Here is a 21,653-nt window from a genome sequence, read left to right as displayed (position 1 = left end):
CGATGCGCCCCGGTGATGGGGATCGTCCGGCCGGCCGGTCTCGGGTTTGCCGGCGCCACCGATCACCAGCGGTACCGCCGGTATTGAAATGTTTAGGCATTCCTCCTTGAAACCACCCTTGCCCCGCTTACCGTCCCCGCCCGAGGGCCGACCATCGCAAGACTTGCTGAAAAGGTTCGTCTTGTTGATCAGGATCTTTTGTTAACGTTTTTCGAGTTGACGTTGTACTCCTTGGCCGAGTTGAGACCGTCGGAGCCAACGCCCTTCCCACCGTCGGCTGCCACCAGGCCGCCGACCCCCTCGCCAATCTTCTTCATCTTCTTCTCCTCGCACTCGTCCCGGGCGCCCGGGACGCCACCACCCGGGTCTAACTCTTCGCCCTCGGCGTTGATATTGTTCTCCGCCGTTTCGTCATAGGAATTGTTATTGGTGTATGAGTTGAAAACCGAGAGGCCTAGATTCTGGTTGAAATACTGTATGGTCTGACGACGTTGAATATTGCTCTTCTTCTCCAAGATCGGAGTACTGTACGTGAAATTCGAAGGCAAGGAAGAAACTTTGGTTAGTGGGCGTTTTTGAACTTGGTTGTTATCATCGTTCAGCTGCATGCAAAGCGCTTGTTCCTCCTCAAACTCTTGCTCTCTTTCGAATTCGCGTTCCAGCTCCGTTTCAATATCCAAATCATCTTCCATCTGCTTGTGGCTTTCTTCCAGATGCTTCATCAGCACGGCCACAACCACATTCACCAATACGAACTGTGCCATCAGCACGAAGATGACGAAGAAGATCGGCGCTATGATAGTGCTCACGCAGCAATTCTTCACGCAATCGGCCGCGTCGTCGCAGTCGTCCCGCAGCGTGTCCTTCATGATGCCGTTCCAGTTGTCACCGGTGGCCACACGGAACAGCGTCAAGAAGGCCATACCGAAGTTGGCAAAGTGTGCATGCTCTCCCAAACCCTGGCACGGCACCTCGTCGGAGCATTCGAGCCGCCCGAACAGCTCCACACCGAGTGCGGCAAAGATAAAGAATAGTAGGAAAAACAGCAGGCCCAGGTTACCGACCTAACGGTGTTCCGATCGTACGGGGCGGGGAAGAGAGAACAAAAGCAAAAAAGTGACATGAGTAATGGTGGCAATGGCGCCAAACGGTTGATATTGCTTACCTGTGGCAACGCCTGCATTACGGTGTCCAGGAGAGCACGGATACCCTTGGCCATCTTCAGCAGCTTTAGTACGCGGGCGATCCGCAGGACGCGCATTACACGTATGATGGTCGGATTGATCGGTATAATGTTCGTTTCCAGTTCCTCCAGCACAATGCCCACGATCGACAGTATCACGATCGCGACGTCCAGCTGGTTCCAGCGATCTTTCATGTATATCTTCACGCCTAGCGCGAGCAGCTTCATTGCCGCCTCGAGTATAAAGACGGCAGTGAAGAAATAGTTAAAAATCTTCAGCGCATACTCCAATGCCAGCGGCATCATGTAGTATTCCATGGCCATCGTGACCACGTTCAGCCCTATCACGGCGGCAATCGCCAGATCGAAGTACTTCGAGGTGACCACGTTGTGCACAAACAGTCGCATCGGGGAATAGTTGGTATAGTACGGCGGCTCGTGCATTCCTGTAGAGAGCGGAAGAAACATGTGTGTACGTTTTAAATGATGACCCGAACCCTTCCACACTACACGGGACGCTGCAAAATATGCTATACTTTTTCGCTTTTTCTCCATCTGCAGCGCTCGTTTGGCAGCACGGCGTATTTTTTCCTCCTTTTCCTGCTCCTCCCGGCAACGGTGGAAGTTCTCGACGACCACTCCAACGAACATGTTCAGCACAAAGAATCCCACGAGCAGTATGAAGGCAATGAAGTATAGCAGGCGCCACTCGTTGTAGTTGACGATTGGCTGCAGTTATTGAGGAATGGATTTGTTGGAATGGAACTGTTAGATGTTTCAAAAGGTCTATGCCAGGTTCGCGACATACCTGTTGATCCACGCCAACGGCATCGAGCCCGGTGTACATGATGTTAACCCAACCGTCGCGTGACGACAGCACGAACAGCGACATGAGCGCTTTGCCGAGATCGTCAAAGTTGTACTTCCGGTTGATCCAAACGTTTCCCTCGATCGCCAGACAGTCCTGCTTGTTTTTGACTCCCTTGATGTTTTCCCCTTCGCAGTAGTAGAAAGTGCCCTTGAATAGCTACGCAAAGAAGAGTTGAGAGTGGCAATGGTCCAATAATGTTAAGATAAGTTCAGTAATCTGGAACGAACTCCCCATCACCAAGCGGTTACTAACCTGCACACCCAATATGCCAAAGATGATGAAAAAGGTGCAGCAGATCAGTACGATGTTACCGATCGGGCGCAGCGAAGACAGCAGCGTCTGGACAACCAACTTCAGGCCGGGCGCGCGGTTGATCACCCTTAGCGGGCGTAGCGATCGCAGCAGCCTGAAAACTCGCAAGATTCCAAAGATCCTGGGACTCGATTCGCTTATCAGCGACATCAGCAGATCCACAATGGAGATAGTGACCAGCGAACCGTCCATGATGTTCCATCCCGAGGTGAAGTACGCATCCGGTCCATAGAACAATCCAGCCGAAACGACCTGCCAATCGCACAAACAAGCTCGATAACTGCTTCAAGGCTTCCACGTAGCCTTCCTCTGACCTACCTTAATAAACATTTCCACCGCAAAAACGCCAGTGAAAACATAGTTGGCAGTGGCGAGAAAGTATCGCTCGGTACAGTTCGGTGGAATGTTGGGCCGTTCCATGGCCAGCGTGATGCAGTTGAGTGCGATAAACAGCAGGATGACGTTATCGAACCATTTCTGGTTGACGAACCAGGAACAAATCTGTCGAAATCTGCAAAAACCAATGGAAAATATTATCAGGTAAGTCGGCCAGTTCTTCTTCTCCGGTCGCTCTCGCTTACCGGTTGTGCTCGGGAAACAGGTACAGCGTGTACGTTTCATGATCCTCCACGAAATGGTACGGTGTTACCATGCGGAAAAACTGCTTCAACCGTCCCTTGCCCTTCTTCTTGGGCGTTCCATCGTTGCGCGTTGCCTTGCCGGTTAGGTCGGTGCTGTTGCCTGCGATCTTGAACGCGTTCGACGACTTGTCCAGCTTGCCCTTATCCATTTCGTCCTGCAGCTGTTTGATTTCCAAGTTTCGGATGCTGCTCATCGGTGACTGTTTGTGGTACGCCTGCTCGAACGATGACATACGGCGCCGGTTGTTCGGTGTCCGAATGTCACACAGTCGCAGAGAGTTTTTGCGATCGAAGTAATACTTGGTGCTGCCGTTGTTGTAGTAGCAGCGCGGATGGGACGTTAGGCTGAGATTGCTAGCGATGCTGCTTGCACCACTGTCAACCTTCACCGAGGACGATCGCCGTACCGAGCTGCGCCTGCGATTCGGCGTCCTCGAGCCCTGCGTATCATTCTGAATGCGGTTGCTTTTTTCCAACAGGGGATCAAGCGTGCGGCGATCAGTAGCACCGAATCCTTAATTTACAAAAAAAAAAGAATAATTAAACTATCTATAATACCGCTCGTTCAGTTGACATCAGCGACCATTCTTACCCTTCGGCTGGGATAAGATCTTCCCATTGTTTAGTACTCCCTCCTCCGTGGACGCTTGCCGATGGAGTCCACCGTTAGCGGTTTCGTCCTTACCAACGGCTTTCGGTGCGCTCGCCGACTCGGTGAGAGACTTTTCCTGCTGCTTCTTCTGCTGCTTGTCCACCACCGACAGCCGGCTGTCGGACGAGGTGGTGTGATTTTTGTCGTGCTTCTTACGCATTTCGTTCAGCACAGGTGTACCCTCGAAAAAGGAACGATCGTCCAGCGTTTTGAGCGAGCCAAGTATGGAGGGTGGCTTCAGCAGGGAAGAATTCTCCCGCTCGTACTTTTCAAAGTCCGCCTGATCCCAGTCCTTGAAGCTCGTGCCCGACTCCATCGTACCGCTTGGCGAATCTTGGGGCGTCGCTGCAGTGGTGGTAATGATCGGCGGATCCTGCACCTGGATGTTGTACAGCTTTAAAGATTCCGCCTTTTTCTGGGCGAGTAATACAAAGAGACATTTCAGTTAGAGGATGGTTGAAATTGGTAACGTCATTTGTTCCATTGACTGACGCATACCCCTCTAAGTTTTTTGGTCGCAGTCGGTTCCGGCTTGGACACATCCTTTTCCCGCTTGTTCTTCTGGGCCACGTTCTTCGGATCCTCGTAGTTGGGTTGAAGCAGCCGCTGCTTCTGAATGTTGCATTTGATGTCCAAATTCCGCACCTATAACAATGAACCATGGGTGTGTGGGTCCTTACTCAGACAACGAGTGTCGAGTGTTACGCATACCTTGGTTAGTTCCTCCACGCTGTACCACTTGCCACGTGATCCGTTGTAGCTGTCGGTGGTGGATGATTCGGAAAAGCTGCGCTGATCATCGTACACCTCCATGCTCTGCTCCTGGGCCAGGGCTTCCGCATTCAGTTTGGCCTTCACCAGCTCGCGCTGTTCACGCTCCCGTCGCTCGTTACGCTACGATTGCCCGCAAACAGAGACAGAAATGTCAGAATTGTTCCATTAGAAGCCCTAGCACCTGAAGCTCTTATGCCACGTACCTCCGAGCTGAAGCCTTCCACCAGGATGGCGACCAGCAGATTGAACAGCACATAGTTGCCAAACGTCATCAGTGTGACAAAGTACAGTGCAGCCCAGTGGCTAGTCTTTTCCATGCCATTGAACAGCACCACGTTCCAGTCTTCCTGCGTGAGAATCTAGACAGCGCGCGCGTAGGTTGAGGGGGGAGGGGAAGATCGAGAACACAGAATGACGGTTGCCAATAGGGCCGGTATAAGAGGACAAGTACACAAACTTTGCACATGGTGCAACGCAATACACGACACAACAACAGACAGAGGTTTCGGACAAGAGGGATAGATGTTCACAGTAGCGGAAGAGAGTTTACATCGAGATTGTACGAACAACATACACACACACGGCTACAGAGCATAATCATAAAGAAAGAAGGGAGATAGGCAGGGATAGGTTTGGTACGGAGTAATATATACAATAAACATTCCAAAGAATTTTCACCTACGTCTACGGTTACCAATCAATGTACACTACTGATAAAGATGCGATGAAATTTGCATTCTACACGGAAGGGAAACGAGTACAAGACGAGCATTACAGAGTGGAAGGAAGTAAAACTAAAAAACAAAGACGACATATATTGACATCGAACTATCTACAATTTCATTTCACGGAACAGGACTGTACGTAAACATAGGACAAACGCAGCAGAACACGTTCAAACTACTAGGAAAGATGGATTGATCTCGCACATTCAGCGTACTGCACAAGAAGTAACGATAATGATACGATCAAAATGATAGCAAATGAGTAAATGGAAAGGTTCTTAAGCAAGATAGGACATGTAGGAAAAGAAAGTGGTGTAGATTCTCGCCAAAAGATCATGTAACGTCCGATCTTCCGCATTGCGGTGAATCATTGAGCATGAGCAATGATCGGATGATCGTCCTAGCAGGAAATAACGGGGAGTTGATGATGCAATATCGTAGTAAAAGGTGGATAAAAGCATTTGTGATCAAGTCAAAGAAACTTAGGATCATTCACAGACAGAAAGCAGATCAGTGCGATCAGAGTGTAATGTGATCATGCAGCAAAGAAAACGTGTAAAAAATACACACACACACATCAAACTGACAGGATCAATTAGTGAGTGTAGATCAGAAGTAGGTGAAGTATAAAACCAGTAGAGCAGGATATACAAACTTGTAGGCTATAAAGGAAGTATAGGGAAAAGATGTTTCGAATGTTTTACGGAACAATCCAATAAGGATGATAAAAAAACACACACACACATCATAAAAAATGGGGAGAAAACACGGTAATAGTATATCTTACAAGGGTGTACCTAAAAACCCCACGCACAAATGAGGCTTGGGTAAATGTCATATAAACAACACACGCACACACATACAAAACAGAACCCCCACCCACGAAAACACGCACACACACATACACGCAAACACGCAAAGAGATACAGAGAGAAAGGGGGGAGGAGGGGCGCGTAGTAAAAGCGCGCAACGGAACACGGAACACGTGCGTGGAGCATGGCGGCACTTACTTGAAAGACGGTAACAGTGGCCCAGAGGATATTGTTGAAATGTTTACGGTCGCATTCACATTGCGGATGCTTGGAGACAATTTCTGGACAAGTACATTCCCTTTCTTTCCCGCTTTCTTCGACAAACTTACAGAACTTACCTCCAAAAAGGTACATGCCAAGAATGCTATAAATTGTGGTACATATGTATGTATATATATAAAATTATGCTTTCAAAAACAAACCAAAAAAATCGATGCAAAAACCAATATGTATATGTATATATATAACTAAAGCATTCATATATGTATGTAACGCCGAATATTCTGAGTATTGGTAACGGTTTGCTGTGGCATGACGGCTACTACTAGCGCTGAGATCATCCCGAGTCACTGGCGTCAGTATTGGAGAGTGCCAACTCTTTGGTGAAATGGTTTGATTTGCTGAATTGCTGATTTGAGAATGTACAAGCCAATAAGGACAAATGAAAACTTGCGGCATTGTGTAATAAACGCAAGTTTATGGCAAGTTTTATGGTAAGTTTTATGGCAGTTTACTACAATACTGACGCACAAGACGCGGGAGATCTCGTATGTTTGTATTATGTTCTGTTTTCAGTTTAGTTATTTAAGTTGTTGAACTATATCTGAGCTGAGAAGTTGGCCGACAGTTTGTGTGTGTGTGATTGTTTTTGCCGCATACATCCGCCCAGAACCTAATCATTGGTAGCAGGTCCATTGACCGGTAGGACCGTTCTTGCCTGACGTTAGTGTCTTAGTGAATCGTGAAGCTAATGTTACACTAAGCTATGTTAGATAATCAAATGTATACCACCAGCATGTACCAGCAAAATTGGATGAATAATATCAGTTTGGAGCTCTGCACTACTAAGACACTAATGCACGTTTCCCAACGTCTACTAAACCGGATGTATGTGGCGTTCCCCAGGGCAGACGTTAGAGCAGTACGACTATTTGTGTATGTGTGTTCGCGCTGCTTTCACATCTGTGCCGGTTCTGTCAATGTTGTCTGAACTTGTTGTCGTTTGTTTTTGCCTATTCTATTCATGTTTCAGTCTGTAAAGAAGTGAGATTGATTTGGTGGGTGTTGTTTTGGGGGTGGTTGTTTTACTGTTTAGGGTAGTTTAGCACAGTTCGTTTTATGCAGAAGTATCAATTATTTGTTTCGCTTTTGGTTTTACGGTGTATTAATTGGTGTATTAATTGGAAGGTCAACGTTCAACGGATATGAATGGTTTATGTTTTGCTTCATCTGGCATTTTTTAATGTGATCGTGTACGCAAAAATAGTGTACATTCTGGCTGCTTCTAGCTGAACGCTTCTAAAGCTGCAGTGTTGCATCCTACTCCTGCTGGATGTGCTGAGCTGATCTAATTTAGCTGTATAATATTTCTTACTCCCTCTCACACTGCTGTATATCGATCTTGTCTGTTTGGTGGATCAAAGTTTTACTTCCTGTGTAGTAATTGCTGTGAGCAATTCTGTAAGGTTGCCCCCGGTTGGGAAAAGGGGAAAGATTAGTGTTAGTAGTTGTTTTTCGTTTGTTTGGTTTTTGTTTTTGGTTTAAGCCGTGAACTAATCAATAATCGCTAACTAATACGAACTAGCTCTGGTTAGGCGTGTGTGGTGGTTCTCTCGTGTTGTTCTGTCGATCATGGATGATCTTGGAGGACTTGCTTGCTGTACTGTTCTGACACTGCCTGACGCTGGGTGAATATAGGTGTGCACTATGCTTGTGACCATTGGATCTCGCAATCGGAGAGTCTCTCGAGAGCGGCAGGATCAAAGTATAGAGTATGAAGAAGAATAACAGAGATGGAAAAAAGGCGAATAAGATGTAAGAAGGCAAACACACGAGATGCATGCACGAGCGAATAGATGCAGAAGAAACAATCTTTCGTATACACCGAGCAATGAGAGCAACGTGAGCAAACGGTTTATCGGTAGTGTGTAGTACACTGTTTGGTGAGGCGTTATTGTGTTGGAGCAGTTTGTTATTTTGAATGGATATTAGTGACCTCCAACCGTCACTCCAACGGGACAGATCCCGCCCTTGTGGCGCTCGTGGCCTGTGTGGTATGGTATGGTATAGTTCCCAGGTTTGCCTATCCGTGTAAGTGCCCTGTAGTTACACGTTAGTACGCTTAGTAGTTATGATTTAAAGGGCACATATGTATGTACATATTTAGGTGTTACTTTTTATACGAATACGATACAAATAACTCATGCGCGGAAGAAACATAGCGTTCGTGGATGTTTCGCATTTGAAATATACACAGTGTAGTGTGGGTCATATGATACACGATCGGTAAAACGCATGTACACTGAAGAGAATAGTTTACGAGAGGCATATTAGTACAGTGGTATCGATCGTACGATCGACCGATCCTAGACAAAACGGATCTGCAACCAGACATTGGAGCTCAATCAAATAGGCAAATGCAAAAGAAAAAACGATGGAACAATTCGAGCAAAAAAGTATCATTCGTGCTGAATAGTAGTTGCAGTTTGTTGTTATTGTAAGGGTTTTTTTGTAAACGAAACTTGCAGCTCAAAACGGCTCAAACTTACCTTTGTGGGGAAGAAGTGACTATTAGGTGCGAGTGGGTTCGTATAAATATATATACTATAAAAATCGTCTGTTATTTTGCGATTGTTTAATTATCTACAGACAGTATATTGAGCTTGTTCGTAATTGATGTGACTGTGTGTGGTTGGTTGGTTCGTTTGTTCGTTTGTTAGTTTGTTTGTACATTGAGTGAGTAGTAAATATACAAATTCCACAAAAAAGGAGGAGCAAAAATGCAAAACACTCTGGGCAACAATCCTGCGACACATTAGTAGAATACGATGCAAATACTCAGACGTGTGTGTTCGGTAACATTCGCATCCATAGCAAAATTTTGTAATCGATAAGAAGGAACGAGAGGAAATCAGAGGAAAGGATAAGGAACTAAACTAAACTAAACTAAACTAAAAGAGAACAAATAACTAAAACAAGAAAAGGTCAATAACAAACTATCGGCAAACCATTATGATACCAATTGGAACTTAAGGAAGGAGCAAACATTGTATGGGCACTAGGGCACGAATCTCTGTACACTTGGCTGCTGCTAACTGGCAGGATAATAAGGATAAAGGGGAGCGATATTGAAACTTGTTAGTGAAAGCACAAATCGGGGATCGATACTGAGACGTTTTTTTATTGTGTGTGTTTCAAGGATCTACCGTTTTCACTAACACATTAAACGACGGGGAAGGGAGGGCCAAACACACACACACACACAGACACACGTTCCGGGAGTGAGAAAGTGAGGAAAAGGGAAAAAAATCATAATACATCTTGAAACTCGATCGTCGACCGATGATCGTGCGTTAAATGAAACCAGAAACAAAAACAAAACAATGATTTTAAAATAACGAACAGCAGAAACCAACGGCATAAACAGAATGCAGCAACACAATGAAACGCAACAATGGTGCAAGTACAGTAAAAAACGGTATAAGATATGGTATTGAAATAGTACAGCTATGTTTTGCTTCCTTGGAAAGAAAACAATGCAAAACAACATAACAAGAAAATACAAAATCAAAAACAGACATAAGAAGAGAGAGAGAAAAAAAATCAAAACCAAAAACAATACTCGTTCCCCAAACACAAACACAAGGGTTTTAGTACGGAATGCATGTACAGTCGAAGCGATGGAGATTATTAGCAGAAAAGAAGGCATCATTACTGTGGGTGAGGATCGACGGGGTTTGGGTTAGGAGGAAAAGGGGGTGGGGGGGAAACTTTAGGAGGTAAACCAAGGAGTAGAAGTAAGTATAAAGGTATATGGTTGCGTTTAAATACCTGAAACACGGTCACCAGGGCCCACAGAAGGCTGTCAAAATTTTTTCTATCACACTCCACCTCCCCGGCGGTCTCGTTTTTTTCGCAGAACTTGCAGCCAAACAGATTCATTCCAAGTATACTTGGGAAAAGTACAGTGATGATGAGTTGAGTTGATTATTTTTTTGTAGCAAAAGATGTTTTTTTTTTTGGTTTTAATTGTTGGGAGGGAGAAGAAGCATACGATATGGTTGGATTTTTTTGTTTGTATAATGCACTCGTTTGCAGCATGGCGCGGACATGGGTGATAAATGAGGCAGGAGGAGAATAAGTTTGCAAGAAGAAGATAGGCATGAGAGAGAGAGAGAGAAAGAGAGAAAGAGATGGTGACTATTGGTGTCAGTGATCGGGCAAACAGGAATGTCATGGCACACTAGTGTTAAAGTTTCCCTTCTGGGGTTTTATAGCACCACGCTTTACATACACACACACATATCCACGTGTGGTGAGAGAGGGGAAATGGGGGTTGTGTTGGAGCTGTGTGGCTAGTGAGGTGAAAGTCAAACGCACTCAACTGGCAGCTGGTTGCTTTGCACTAGGTGTACAAGCAGGACACGCAAAACGCGCAATGTACATATGCAATGTATAGGCAGCACGTGCTGTAAATCTTGTGACGGTATTATGCGATACAGTACAGTATATGACAAAAGGGGAGGGGGGGGCGGGAGGCCTGTTTATGTGTGCTTGGTGATCAACGAACATTTGAATATTGTACAGTGGAGAGAGGAAAGATAGAGATGACATGAAAGAAAATGGGGTAGATAGGAAGAAACAGGGACCCTATTTGAACAACCTGCGCGCATGGTTAACCACGGACCTTCGTGCCCAAAAGGGCAACATAGAGAGTGAAAGAGAGCATAGTTTAGCATAGTTTAGCACGGTTACGAATCGGACGAGATCAACGGTCGTGGCGCAGCGCAGATCAACTACAATAAACACCTAGCGCGACACAAAATCACGAGAAAGTGGGTTGGTGGGGATTGGCTTACATTATGTCGAAAGTAAGGGTAGAAGAGCGGGGGGGGGGAGGACAATATTGCTCCTGAATGTTCTACTCCTGTGTCTCGTTTCCTTCCTACGTCATTGCATTGGCTCAGCATAGACACGCTCTCTGCCGTAATCGGCCGCCAAACTACCGGGGCCGCGCGACGTCGTTTTCACACCCTTCCGTGATTAATAACCAATATAATACAGCTTGAGATTGATTTCTGTTTAGGCCTAGGCGTTTTTCTTTGTTTAAATATTGTTTTGCTTTGCGTTAGCGTTCAATCTTTCGTTTTCGTTTTAAAAGTCTTTTTTAGTTGGGTAATTTTTCTCTTCTCTTGTTCTTCTTCTTCTTCTTCTTCTTCTTCTTGTTCTGGGTACTAAGATCCCGCTAGCGGGACGGCTGGTCGAACTACTACTGGTCATGCGAGTCGAAAACAATCGGGAACAATAAACGGGGCCGATAAGCGGTCACCTACCTGAATATGAATATGAAGAGTATCAGCAGGCTGAAAAAGATGGCCACGTTGTCCATGGTGCGCAGCATGACAAACAGCTGCCGGCGCAGATTGGGCATGAAGCGCACGAGCTTCAGTATGCGCAGCAGCCGAAATGTGCGCAACACGCTCAGACCCGAGCTGCCCTGGCCCTCGCCCAGATAGGATTGCCCTAGCTCCACCACACTGCAGGGCGAAAAGAACATACAGAATGCGACATATAATGTACCTGTACCTAACACTCACTCACGCAGCAAAGGAGCAAAACCCACACACACACACAAGAAAAGCAAACAAATACCTCAGTATGACGATCACACCATCGAACACGTTGAACCCGTTCGCCACGTACCGGAACGGGCCCTCGGCAATCACCTTCAGGATCATCTCCACCGCAAAGATGGCCGAGAAGACGATGTTGCTCGTCTCGACGATCGCCGTCAGCTCGGCCGGTTGATCATGGTACTCGATGCCCATCGAGAGCGTGTTGATGAGGATCGCCAGCAGTATGCCCTGCTGGAAGTACTTGTGATCGACCAGCTTCTTCACGAGCACGCGCGTCAAGTGGCAGGTGCGGCGGAAGCACCGCCACACCGCGAGGAGCGCCCGCGCGCACTTGGAGCGCTGCGGTCGCTTCTCCTCCGCCAGGCCCTGGTTTTGGTAGTACTCGTAGCAGCAGGCAAACTCCTCCATGTTGATGTTGTTGATGCCGGCCGACACCGGGTCGAAGCTGGTGCGCGACGGCTCGTTGCTGGATTTGCTGCTGAGGCGTTCAATTTCCGGCAGGGGCAGTGTGGCGTTCGTTTGCCGTGCCGGTTCGGCACCCTTCGCACGCTTCAGCGAGGTGTAGAACGATTCCAGCGTGGTTTGACCGGTGGGCAGGGCGGCCGAGAAGGCCACCGAGAACGCTAACAGCTCCTGGCAGGTCATCGCGTCCGACAGGCACAGGTCGGAGTACTCGTTGAACACGGTACTCACCGTCTGCAGTGAGTGCGGCAAGTTGACCTGCGGTGGAGAGGGATGTAAAGATGCGTGTGCAACATAAATCCAGTTTCCAGATATCGTTTGCCACTATCCAGTGATGGGTGTACAGTACCTGCCAGATACTACCGTCACCTGCTTGGGTCATTTTCTCCAAACAGTACACATTCTTATCTTGCGGTGGTTCTGTAATGGTTGGAGGCGTATGAAGCACTACATATTCGTTAAACATAACGGACGATCTTCGTCTACCTGCTGACGGAGGACTCAGCAAGCTTGGCATACAGTGGTGATCCTGTGGAAGGGAGCAAGGGACAACGATGATGAACCTTCAAAAGTAGACCTCCCCTCCCAAGCCCCCCTCCCCCCATCTCCCTTCCTCCCGATAGCCAACCCATTCCCCTTACTTGTCCGTTCGATTGATCCTCATTGTTGATCTTCAGCAGTAGCACTTTCTGTCGGTCCTCGTTCAGATATGTGGTAGAGTTGTTCAGTGCATTGTTTTTAATGTTCTCCAGCGAGACAATCTCCGAAACCTCGGGCGATGAAACCTGATTGTCCGCCGATGGTACGATGGTTCCCGGCTCGGGATGGTTCAGCGTGACACCCGTCCGATTGATGGACAGGCTGGACTGCAGGTCGTGTTTGTTCTTCTGTTGCTGCAGGTTAGTGATCGAGGCGTGCTGCTGCTGTAGCAGCGCACCCATCCGTGGACATTTCGGGTGATGGGCTTTGATTTTGTTCGGCGACAGTGTGATGGTTTCGGGCGTGCACGGTATAAGACCTTCCTTGCGCTTCTGCATGTGGTATCTGCGATGGCCATGAAGATGAATAGAGAAAGAGTGGGAGAGAGAGCGAGAGAGAGAGAGAGAGAGAGAAAGAGAAAAAAAAGAAGATTCGATTGTGCAGTAACGATGGAGACTAAAGGCTGCGTGTGTACGGAGTGAGTCGCGTGCACAGTGCACATGTTGCAAATAAAACAGTTTGGGATGCCATTAGTCGGCATGCATAGGACGTTTGAGTGTGGTGTGAGTGGTGGTGTGCCGGGCCAACACTACCTCTTCCCCTACTGGGTTGATGGAAGGCCGTAGGAAAGTGTCCTTCCCCGGGACCACCCTGGGATCTAAATAAACGCTAGGGTGCAAGGAGTTAGTCGAAAAACAGCTCATTCATACTTATACAATCGTAACTTCTTAATGAGGCGGCGCTTGAAACGTCGGTAAAGGTGCCCGATGTACTTGACGATCTCGGCGTAGCAGGTCGTCGGCTCGGAGTTGTTGGTGCTGGAAGCGAGCGTCGACGAGGATGTGAAGCGGGCCCGCTCCTGTCTCATCCGTTCCATCTCGCGCTTCTTCGTCTCGGAGAACTGCGTTGCGATGACGACCAGGCAGAGGTTGATCATGAAGAAGGAACCGATCTGTTGACAGAAGGACCAGAAGTATTATTGCAAAGGTGGATCTCTACAATGGGAAAGGACAGGACAGCCTACCACTATCAGCAGCACAAAGTAGATCCAATCCCAGAAGCTGTGTGCGTCCTGCACGTAGTACATTATATCCGTCCAACCTTCGAGCGATATGACCTGGAGAAGGAGCAAAAGTTGTGTTAATAAGCCTTCTTTTTAGCGCATGGGGTACCATCACTTACAAGAAATATTGCCACCCAGGCTAGCCCTATGTTGTCGAATGATATCGTGCCCTGGAAGGGATTGTTGCCCAGCTGCGTACAGTTCGTGTAGTACTGGTTCCAGTTCACACAGGCCGTAGCCGTTGGTTCATTCTCCGAGTAGGGCAGTGCACTGTCTATAAATGGGTAGATTATTAAAAAAAGCAACTACATTTAGTATCACATGATTTGGAGGTTGATGTAGGCACTAAAACCAAAAGTAAGCTTCCATACCATTGCACAGGAGCGGTCCTATTCGATACGGGGGCAGATTCTGGCACAGATGCATCCCGGAGTCTTCCGGCTTGGAGCAGATGTAGTCCTGCTCCTTGGAGAACTCGTAGTAAAAGGAGACACTGAAAGGTGGTGCAGTGTTTATGGCACATCGGTAGCAGCAGTTGTAGCAGCGCGGGTACACACATACGCACACACACACACGCACACACATACACAGAGAGAGAGAGAGATACACACAGACGCGTGAGAGGGGGGAAAAAAGGGGAAAAAACGTATTAATTGCCAAAGGATTAAGTAAGATAATGGGTAAACAGAAACTGAAGAGTAAAACAGTTACACTTATGATTAGACGCTATCTAATGGTGGTATCAGACTATATTCTACCCAGAGCAGCCGAGCGCCGTCGCTCACAAACATACACACGGACAAAGTAAAAATGAAACGGACACAACGTACAGGCTACTAACACTAAACACGCGTATCGGTAGGAATCGTAGGAGCATTAAACGGGGTTTTAGATGGGATAAAGCCACTACGGGTCGACTGCTACCAGCGGCCGGAGAGATTGAGATTGTACACATCACATCGTTTTCCCCCTGGGGTGGACACTCTATCTCGGAGCAAAACAAAACACAGGAACTGGTACTGGGGACACTAATTCTAATCGAAACTACACACCAAAAAGACAGCCGAAAGCACACACATATGTACACAGAAAAACATGTATAACAGAGGTCGACTAAACTTTTGGTTTACAGTTTTTAGTGAGAATCACACGCTGGAAGTTATTAGTCGCATCGGAACAGCGGGAGTTATACAGACCTACGGGATAGGACAGACACGAACACAACATGGAACACACTGGCATACAGTATACACTACACTACAGCAAGGGACATCGAAACGCAAGTAAACTGAAAGGATTGCGAAGACAGTGGGAAAAGTACGTAGTACGTGTGGTAAAAATGGTCACAGGGAACCTTCAACTTGGGGGGGTTCTTTGGTTCGGTTACACTTCTCGGGTAAGGCATGTAGAAAGGGTAGATAACTAAGCCAGCCTCTCTTTGGTACGCATATGTACTTGATGTATAACGATATCACTCTTACTCGCATGATATGATAGCGCACTCGCCTCGGTGCCTTGAATGCACACAGATTATAGAACCGAAAATACCTATTTTTACAAGAAGGGATGCAAAAAGCTCATTACTTGATAACAACAATGCGGAAAGGAGTTTTGCTGGTAGTGTCTTAATATACATATGAGTACAATATTGTTGCTAGTAAGGTAAGGCATGGTATTTAGGTGGATAAGTGTACTTTTTGCTTGAGTGAGATCGGTGTGATCTTGAGTATTGAGATTCTTGCTATAATCGCGTTGCAGTTACGAGATTAAGAACGAAAGAAGCAGAGTGGTGAATAGTTTGCATTGTAGTATATTTGTTCTGGTGATCATATCATGTATTCTGTTTAGGCACTGTTTTTGGTCAGTGTGAGTGCGCCATAGTCCAGAGGTTCAGAGCTGCAGGTGCATCGTCAGCCAGTGGGATGATCATTCGGAAAGAAATGGACCGCGCGTCATATGATGAGCAAAATGTAGCACGAAAGCATACTCCTCTGTGACGGTTTTACACACATGGTCAGAGAGAATGGGGAAAAGGGACGGGTAAGAGGTGATTAACTAGCTAGCACTAGTACCCGGGCTAGTGGGGTGTGGAAAATGCTCTAACGAAGAAGAGAGATAGAAGATAGGGACAGAGTATTTGGTGTGCTATAGTAGGATGCACCGGTTTTGGAAGTAGAGTATGAAGAAGAGTTTTCCCATTATCGGTTGCTCTCTTAGTAGACACGCAAAAAAGATTAAAAAAAAACAAAAACATACAAAACCATACAGAAACAGAGCGTTGTGAGATGAGCCACGCACTCGAAATAAAATGTTTGAATTTAAACATAAACACTCACACACACAGACACAGAAACGAACACACAACAAAAGTTCTACTATCTAGAACCACCCGCGCCAGCAAGGATCGTTGGCCGGCGTCAGCATTGCACCATGCACCAGCCACGCAACCGACCGCACACGGAACAATTCCACCCTCCAGCCACGTGCGGTGGGTGGAAAGTTGCCAGCGGCGTTTGATGGCGGCATTGGCAGCTGCTGTAGTGTTCTAGTGCCGTTTTTTTGCGAACCATTGAAAACCAAAAACAAGAAAGAATAATCCACAAACCAAAGAGAGAGAGACAGAGAGAGATAATGAAAGGGACAGTTAGTGATGTAGTAGCTAAGGGGGGACGGGGGAGGGGTGGGAAGAAAGAAAACTGAATATTAAAAAAAAACCAAACCAAAAGAGATGAGAATCACAAATGGTTTATAATTTGAAGAGGCATCAGAATGCAGTAGTCAAAAATGTGGGAATTTCTTACGAATTCAAGCGTACGCGAACTCTGTACTCATCTGGAAGGGGCCTGTAATGAAGTGTGTTAGTTTGGAATACATTACTGAAAGTGGTAGGCAGTCACGGACGAATGTCGATGTGGGTTGGGTGGGTGGGTGAATGGTGTGCGTGGTGGCAGTGATAGGGGTGGGTATCATGTTGAGCGTGGACTGATTGTGGCGTTGGACGTAGTTCTGGGGACTTCTATTTTATGGGTTGTCTTTACATTGGAAACTCAAAATTCGCAAATAATTGGAACATAAAAATAGGTATTTTCGTATTACCATGAAAACGTAAAAGACAGTCTGGAAGGGCGTGGAAGGTGTGGACGGTGTGGATGGGTTGCTGGAAAACGATCAAGGTGAACGAGAGCCATGAAGACAAACACACAGCGAGACACAATTGTAAGCCAAGTGAGAGGAGAAGAAGAGCAGCATGAAAATTATTATACATAGTTCAAACATCTGTGTGTGTGGTGTAAGTGGGTTTTTAGTACATATTTAGTACACAGCGCGTAACGAAGCTGCGCTCGTCCCTCCAACTTCAGTCTCAGAGCAGTTTGGGGTTAGGTTAAACCGGTAAAGATTAAACGACTCAGCGGCCCAATGCGCAGATTAGTAACAAACGAGGGAGGGTTATTCGCAAATTAGTAAACCCTCACCGATGATGGACACACGGCTCATCGGTGGGCGATTTGGGCATGGGTAAGTGCAAGAAGGGGGGAGGCACGTGGCGAGGCGAACAGTAACGCCAGCAAAGACACACACACACACTGAGCTGAATAAGAGACGAGAATTACTCTGTTTTGATTTTTTTCTGATTAACAATTCGGTAGTAAATGTTACGCGGGGACGACGTGCTAAAACAGAAAAAGAAAATGTATACAGAAAGAATGTATTTACACGGTGGGGATCACAATGAATCGGGGAGGATAGGAAGGGCATACTATCTCGCTATTCACTACCTAGTTTACAGGGGGGGGGGGATACTTTTAGGGATTTAAGTCTAATTATTTATATTCCCGGTTGCTTGGATACACAACAGTGGAGACACCTTCCAACGGAGTAGGCTGTACTAAAAAAAATCAACAGTAAGTTGGCGAGAGCACGTGGTTTGATCCCAGTGGAGGTGATCGAAGCGATCGCATCTCTTCCAGCTCTCCTGGAGGCTTAAGCTTAAGGCGCGGAGAAATAGTATCGAGTGAAGAATATACACTGTACAATCAAAGGGACAGAGAGGAAAAACGGAAATACTGGAGAGAAAAAAAAACTGTACAACTGGTAAACGCGCTTGGTAACGATTTCTCTGCTTTCCTCGCGGGAAACGGAACATAGGAAACAACGGGATTGAGGGATCGAGGAAGAAAGGGATCACGTTCTCGAAGGAAGATATAAATAACGCTAGGGTGTATTGAGCTTTTCAGCTTTCGTTTTGTTTGTTTGTTTGTTTGTTTGATAATAAAAGTTCTCTAACTACAAAGTTCACTATCGAAAAGGTAGAAAAAGATATGGTAAAAAGAAATATGTAAATCAAGTCAAACCGAGAACTGTAAACGGAAATACGGAGAAGGGGAAAGAAACACGCGCGCCGTACCCGCAATGGCTGTCGTGGCTGTTGCGCGGACGATCAGGTGTGTTACTTACAGGTAGGACGGTGGGGACACGTTGTCCGGTAGCTTGATGACGCACCGCTGGCGCAGGATGCCTTCCCACAGCTGCACCCCGACGATGCCGAAGATGAAGAACACGAAGAAGCACAGCAGCAGCACATTGCCGAGCATGGGCAGCGTGTCCAGCAGCAGCATCACGAGGATTCGCATGCCTGCAGTGAATAGAACAAAACAAACCCCATAGTGGCATAGAAAGCCAAGGAGCAGAAGAACGGAAGACCAGGGAGTGAGAGGTATGTTAAACAAAAAAGGGTGCGGAGCGTTTCCCACCCCTTTTGGAGGAGCCACCCCAGCACCTACTCGGTATGCGGTTGATGGCACGCAGCGGGCGCAGTACGCGGATCGTCCGGATGGCGGTTAGGTTAAGGTTTTCCACCTGCAGACAGTACTCGAGCGCACCGGCCAGCACGATGAAGAAGTCGAGCCGGTTCCAGGAGTCGGCCAGGTAGGTGCCCTTGCCCCAGGCCCCCATCGCCACGATCTTGATTGTCATCTCGAGCGAGAAGAAGGCAAAGATGATGTCATCAAAGATCTGCAAAAGGGACATAGTGGGACGGGGGGGTGTGTGAGATTGCGCCCATGAGGTGATGGAGGGAAAGGAAGGACCGCATACCTGCAAAATTTTGCAGCGATTCGTAACGCACGCATCATCCACGCACGGCTGATACATGCCAAGGGTGACGCAGTTCAGCAGAATGACTAACATCGAAATTCGCTCAAACCACGTGCAGAGAGAAAAAAAGAGACAGAGAGAGACAGAGAAAAACGCTAAGGAAACACTACTACCAAACCCATGAAGTGGGGCATGTAATATTCAGGATGACACAGAACGATAAAAAGCCCCTTTTAAGAGGGAGCTGTCGTTGGCAGGAGGACATTGGAATGGGGGAGGGGGGAGGGAGGATGGGGCTTTTGCTCGCAATTTGAAAAGGATATGGATTAGTGATGAGCTGCAGGCACCAGATGCGCGGCTTCGAGTCCTGTGTGAGGTACTTGAGCGAGTACTCGGTGAAGCCCGGGTAGGGCAGGTTCGGCTCGTCGTAGGACGAGGACGTCGTGTCCCCATCGCTGCAGCTGCTCCCGGACGTGTCGGTGGCCTCGCTGGACGTCGATACGTGGCGTGCCGTTCCTCTGCCTCCGCCAGAGCCACCCTTCACGACCGACGGTCGCTTCTGTAGCTGCTGCTGCTGTTGCAGGCTGTTCCGGTGCTGGTGTGCCGTCGGTGCACCGTTCCGGTCGTTCTTGAGGTTTATCGACTCAATCACGCCGCCACCATAATTGACCTTATCGGTGAACGCGGCGGGCTGCTGCGATGCGACCGTATCTTTCGCCGCGTTCCTCATGGTAACCCACGCTACGCTCCGTGCATGGGAGGCTGGGAGAGCACACGGGGGAGCAGGAAAACCGGACGTTACAGACGGGGGGCACCACCAATCGAACACACTTCGAACGCGCACACACACACACAGGGGATGATTTATTTTCACCACCAAACGAATCCACCACCACCACTGCCACCACCACTGGCCGCTCTATGGTCACTCAATGCCCACTAGCACACCCACAATTTGCGACGGGCGCCACTACCAACACACGAGAGTGGTTAAATTAAACAACGATCTTTCTTCTTCGTTTTCCTTCCCTTTTGTTTGCTTCTTCTTCTTCTTCTTCTTTGCTGCCCCTGTTTGATTGCCGTTCTGGCTATTTCACGGACTCGATATCATCTCAATTACACCACGACCCAGACAGAGTGGGGGGAGGGGAGGATGTTTTCCCGTTCTGCTCTTCTTCTTTGCTTTTTTTCTTCTTCTTCGCACTACTGCCCAATGCTCGTCGACCTCGTCCGCCCCAATCAATATCGCGCTGGTGAAAAAACCAACATGGCCTTCTGGTGTGTGCGTGTGTGTGTGTGTATGGTTGCGGAAAATTCGGACAAACCCCCTCCCCCTGGCTGTGCGGGGCGTATGTGTCTGCGTGTGTAACTGTGTGTGTGTGTTGGGTATTATTTTCACCAATTGCTGCCAATTGCAGATCAATTTTCACTGCACCGTAATTAATTCCTCCACGAGCCGCGGACGCGCACAACGATGTGTACACACGCGTGGGGGCGCACAATCGCACACATCCGACACTCCGATTCTACCGACCGGGAGCACCCGTTTCGGGGAGCAGCTTTTCACACACGCACGCACGCACGCACACGCGATCACACAGATACACACACTCCCTTTTTCTTCCAGCAGCCAGCAAGCGCGGTGGCAGCGAGTTTTCCGTCCGTCCGGTCGTGTCGAGCGCCAAACACACATTGAGCGGTAGCGCCCGAACTCGCTGCTGCTCCGGAATCTGAAAATATATCCGAGAGATATCGCACGGTCGCGCACGGACATGCGCACTGGTTTTCCCGCACTCGCGGCGCGGAGGGACACTGATGTAAACAAACGAACGGAACTCAGCAACGGCGGTGCTGGCAGTGCAGGTGCAACAGATGAAAATGCTCCCGGCCACAGGGTGCCCCATGTGGTTGTGTGCGTGTGTGTGTGTGTGTTGTGTGCTTGATGGGATGGTGGGATAGGTCTGAGAGATGGATGGAGAACGCACGTGGCCTACTCGGATTTGAAGGGTTTGTTATACCTGCCAGGAAGGATCATCTTTACGTTGCGCGAAATTTTTATTATCGCGCAGTTGGGTGAATGTTGTCGGCGTTTTCTTTGTAATGGCTCTGGTTGGAAACTGTACTTTATACGCCGTATTTTATACTTTGGGCGACCTTCTATTAATAGTATGGTGACGATTAGCAATATGTTTGGATGTTTACCTTGGATATATGGGATCGTGTATGATAACTCGAGTCTATCGAGGTGACGAATTCAAAGTCAGGACTTTTTTTTTATATACGTATTCTATAGAGGATTACAGACGGATTTCGATAGCTGAAAGCTTTTTAGTTGCCATACTTTTCAATTGAGCGCTCAATAGATGGCTGACAGTTCAATTAAAATACAAACCAAATGGCCTGTTAAGAAAAATTTCGCTTTACAGCTATTTTTATAGCCATAGTTGATAATAAAAAATGGCACGTATTCGAAAGGCCAACTGATGGGGCTCGACTGTATTTACCAGATA

At 47.5% G+C, this 21,653-nt stretch overlaps 1 protein-coding gene across 9 annotated transcripts; it reads right to left on the bottom strand.

Annotated features, from left to right (window-relative positions):
- Window positions 1-80: 80 nt before the first annotated feature.
- Window positions 81-20,875, bottom strand: LOC120898528 (voltage-dependent T-type calcium channel subunit alpha-1G). 9 transcript variants are annotated; one of them, XM_040304499.1, is made up of 25 exons: window positions 19,467-20,875; window positions 19,144-19,255; window positions 18,831-19,062; window positions 18,505-18,682; window positions 17,661-17,720; window positions 14,421-14,542; window positions 14,169-14,323; window positions 14,011-14,103; window positions 13,697-13,938; window positions 12,929-13,331; window positions 12,774-12,816; window positions 12,637-12,707; window positions 11,842-12,545; window positions 11,523-11,726; window positions 6,169-6,334; window positions 4,637-4,792; window positions 4,371-4,553; window positions 4,158-4,304; window positions 3,600-4,074; window positions 2,948-3,521; window positions 2,685-2,877; window positions 2,307-2,618; window positions 1,992-2,210; window positions 1,166-1,912; window positions 81-1,064 (listed from the first exon to the last, which is right to left on the bottom strand). In XM_040304499.1, exons 1-25 carry the CDS (start codon window positions 19,871-19,873, stop codon window positions 189-191), a joined length of 7,074 nt encoding a protein of 2,357 aa, XP_040160433.1. In that variant the 5' UTR covers window positions 19,874-20,875; the 3' UTR covers window positions 81-188. The 9 variants fall into 9 exon arrangements, with proteins under 9 accessions (XP_040160433.1, XP_040160436.1, XP_040160434.1 ...); XM_040304502.1 differs by lacking the exon at window positions 6,169-6,334 and adding an exon at window positions 10,021-10,141 and having other exon boundaries at window positions 1,166-1,629; window positions 1,720-1,912; window positions 12,637-12,816; window positions 19,467-20,872; XM_040304500.1 differs by having other exon boundaries at window positions 1,166-1,629; window positions 1,720-1,912; window positions 12,637-12,816; window positions 19,467-20,872.
- Between the last annotated feature and the right edge of the window lie 778 nt (window positions 20,876-21,653).

This window comes from Anopheles arabiensis, chromosome 2, assembly GCF_016920715.1.
Source record: "Anopheles arabiensis isolate DONGOLA chromosome 2, AaraD3, whole genome shotgun sequence".
NCBI classification, from domain to species: domain Eukaryota; kingdom Metazoa; phylum Arthropoda; class Insecta; order Diptera; family Culicidae; genus Anopheles; species Anopheles arabiensis.
The sequence above is the reverse complement of the archived record's forward strand: the minus strand, read 5'-3'. Positions and strand labels throughout refer to the sequence as shown.

What these genes read in the sequence shown, in the direction of transcription:
- LOC120898528 (XM_040304494.1), bottom strand. Translation starts at nt 19,873, where the DNA reads ATGAGGAACGCGGCGAAAGATACGGTCGCATCGCAGCAGCCCGCCGCG. An exon ending in TGGAAGGCTTCAGCTCGGAG is followed by an intron (nt 4,554 to 4,636) that starts GTACGTGGCATA and finishes GGGCAATCGTAG; the next exon opens with CGTAACGAGCGACGGGAGCG. An exon ending in CGGTGGAAATGTTTATTAAG is followed by an intron (nt 2,619 to 2,684) that starts GTAGGTCAGAGG and finishes TGCGATTGGCAG; the next exon opens with GTCGTTTCGGCTGGATTGTT.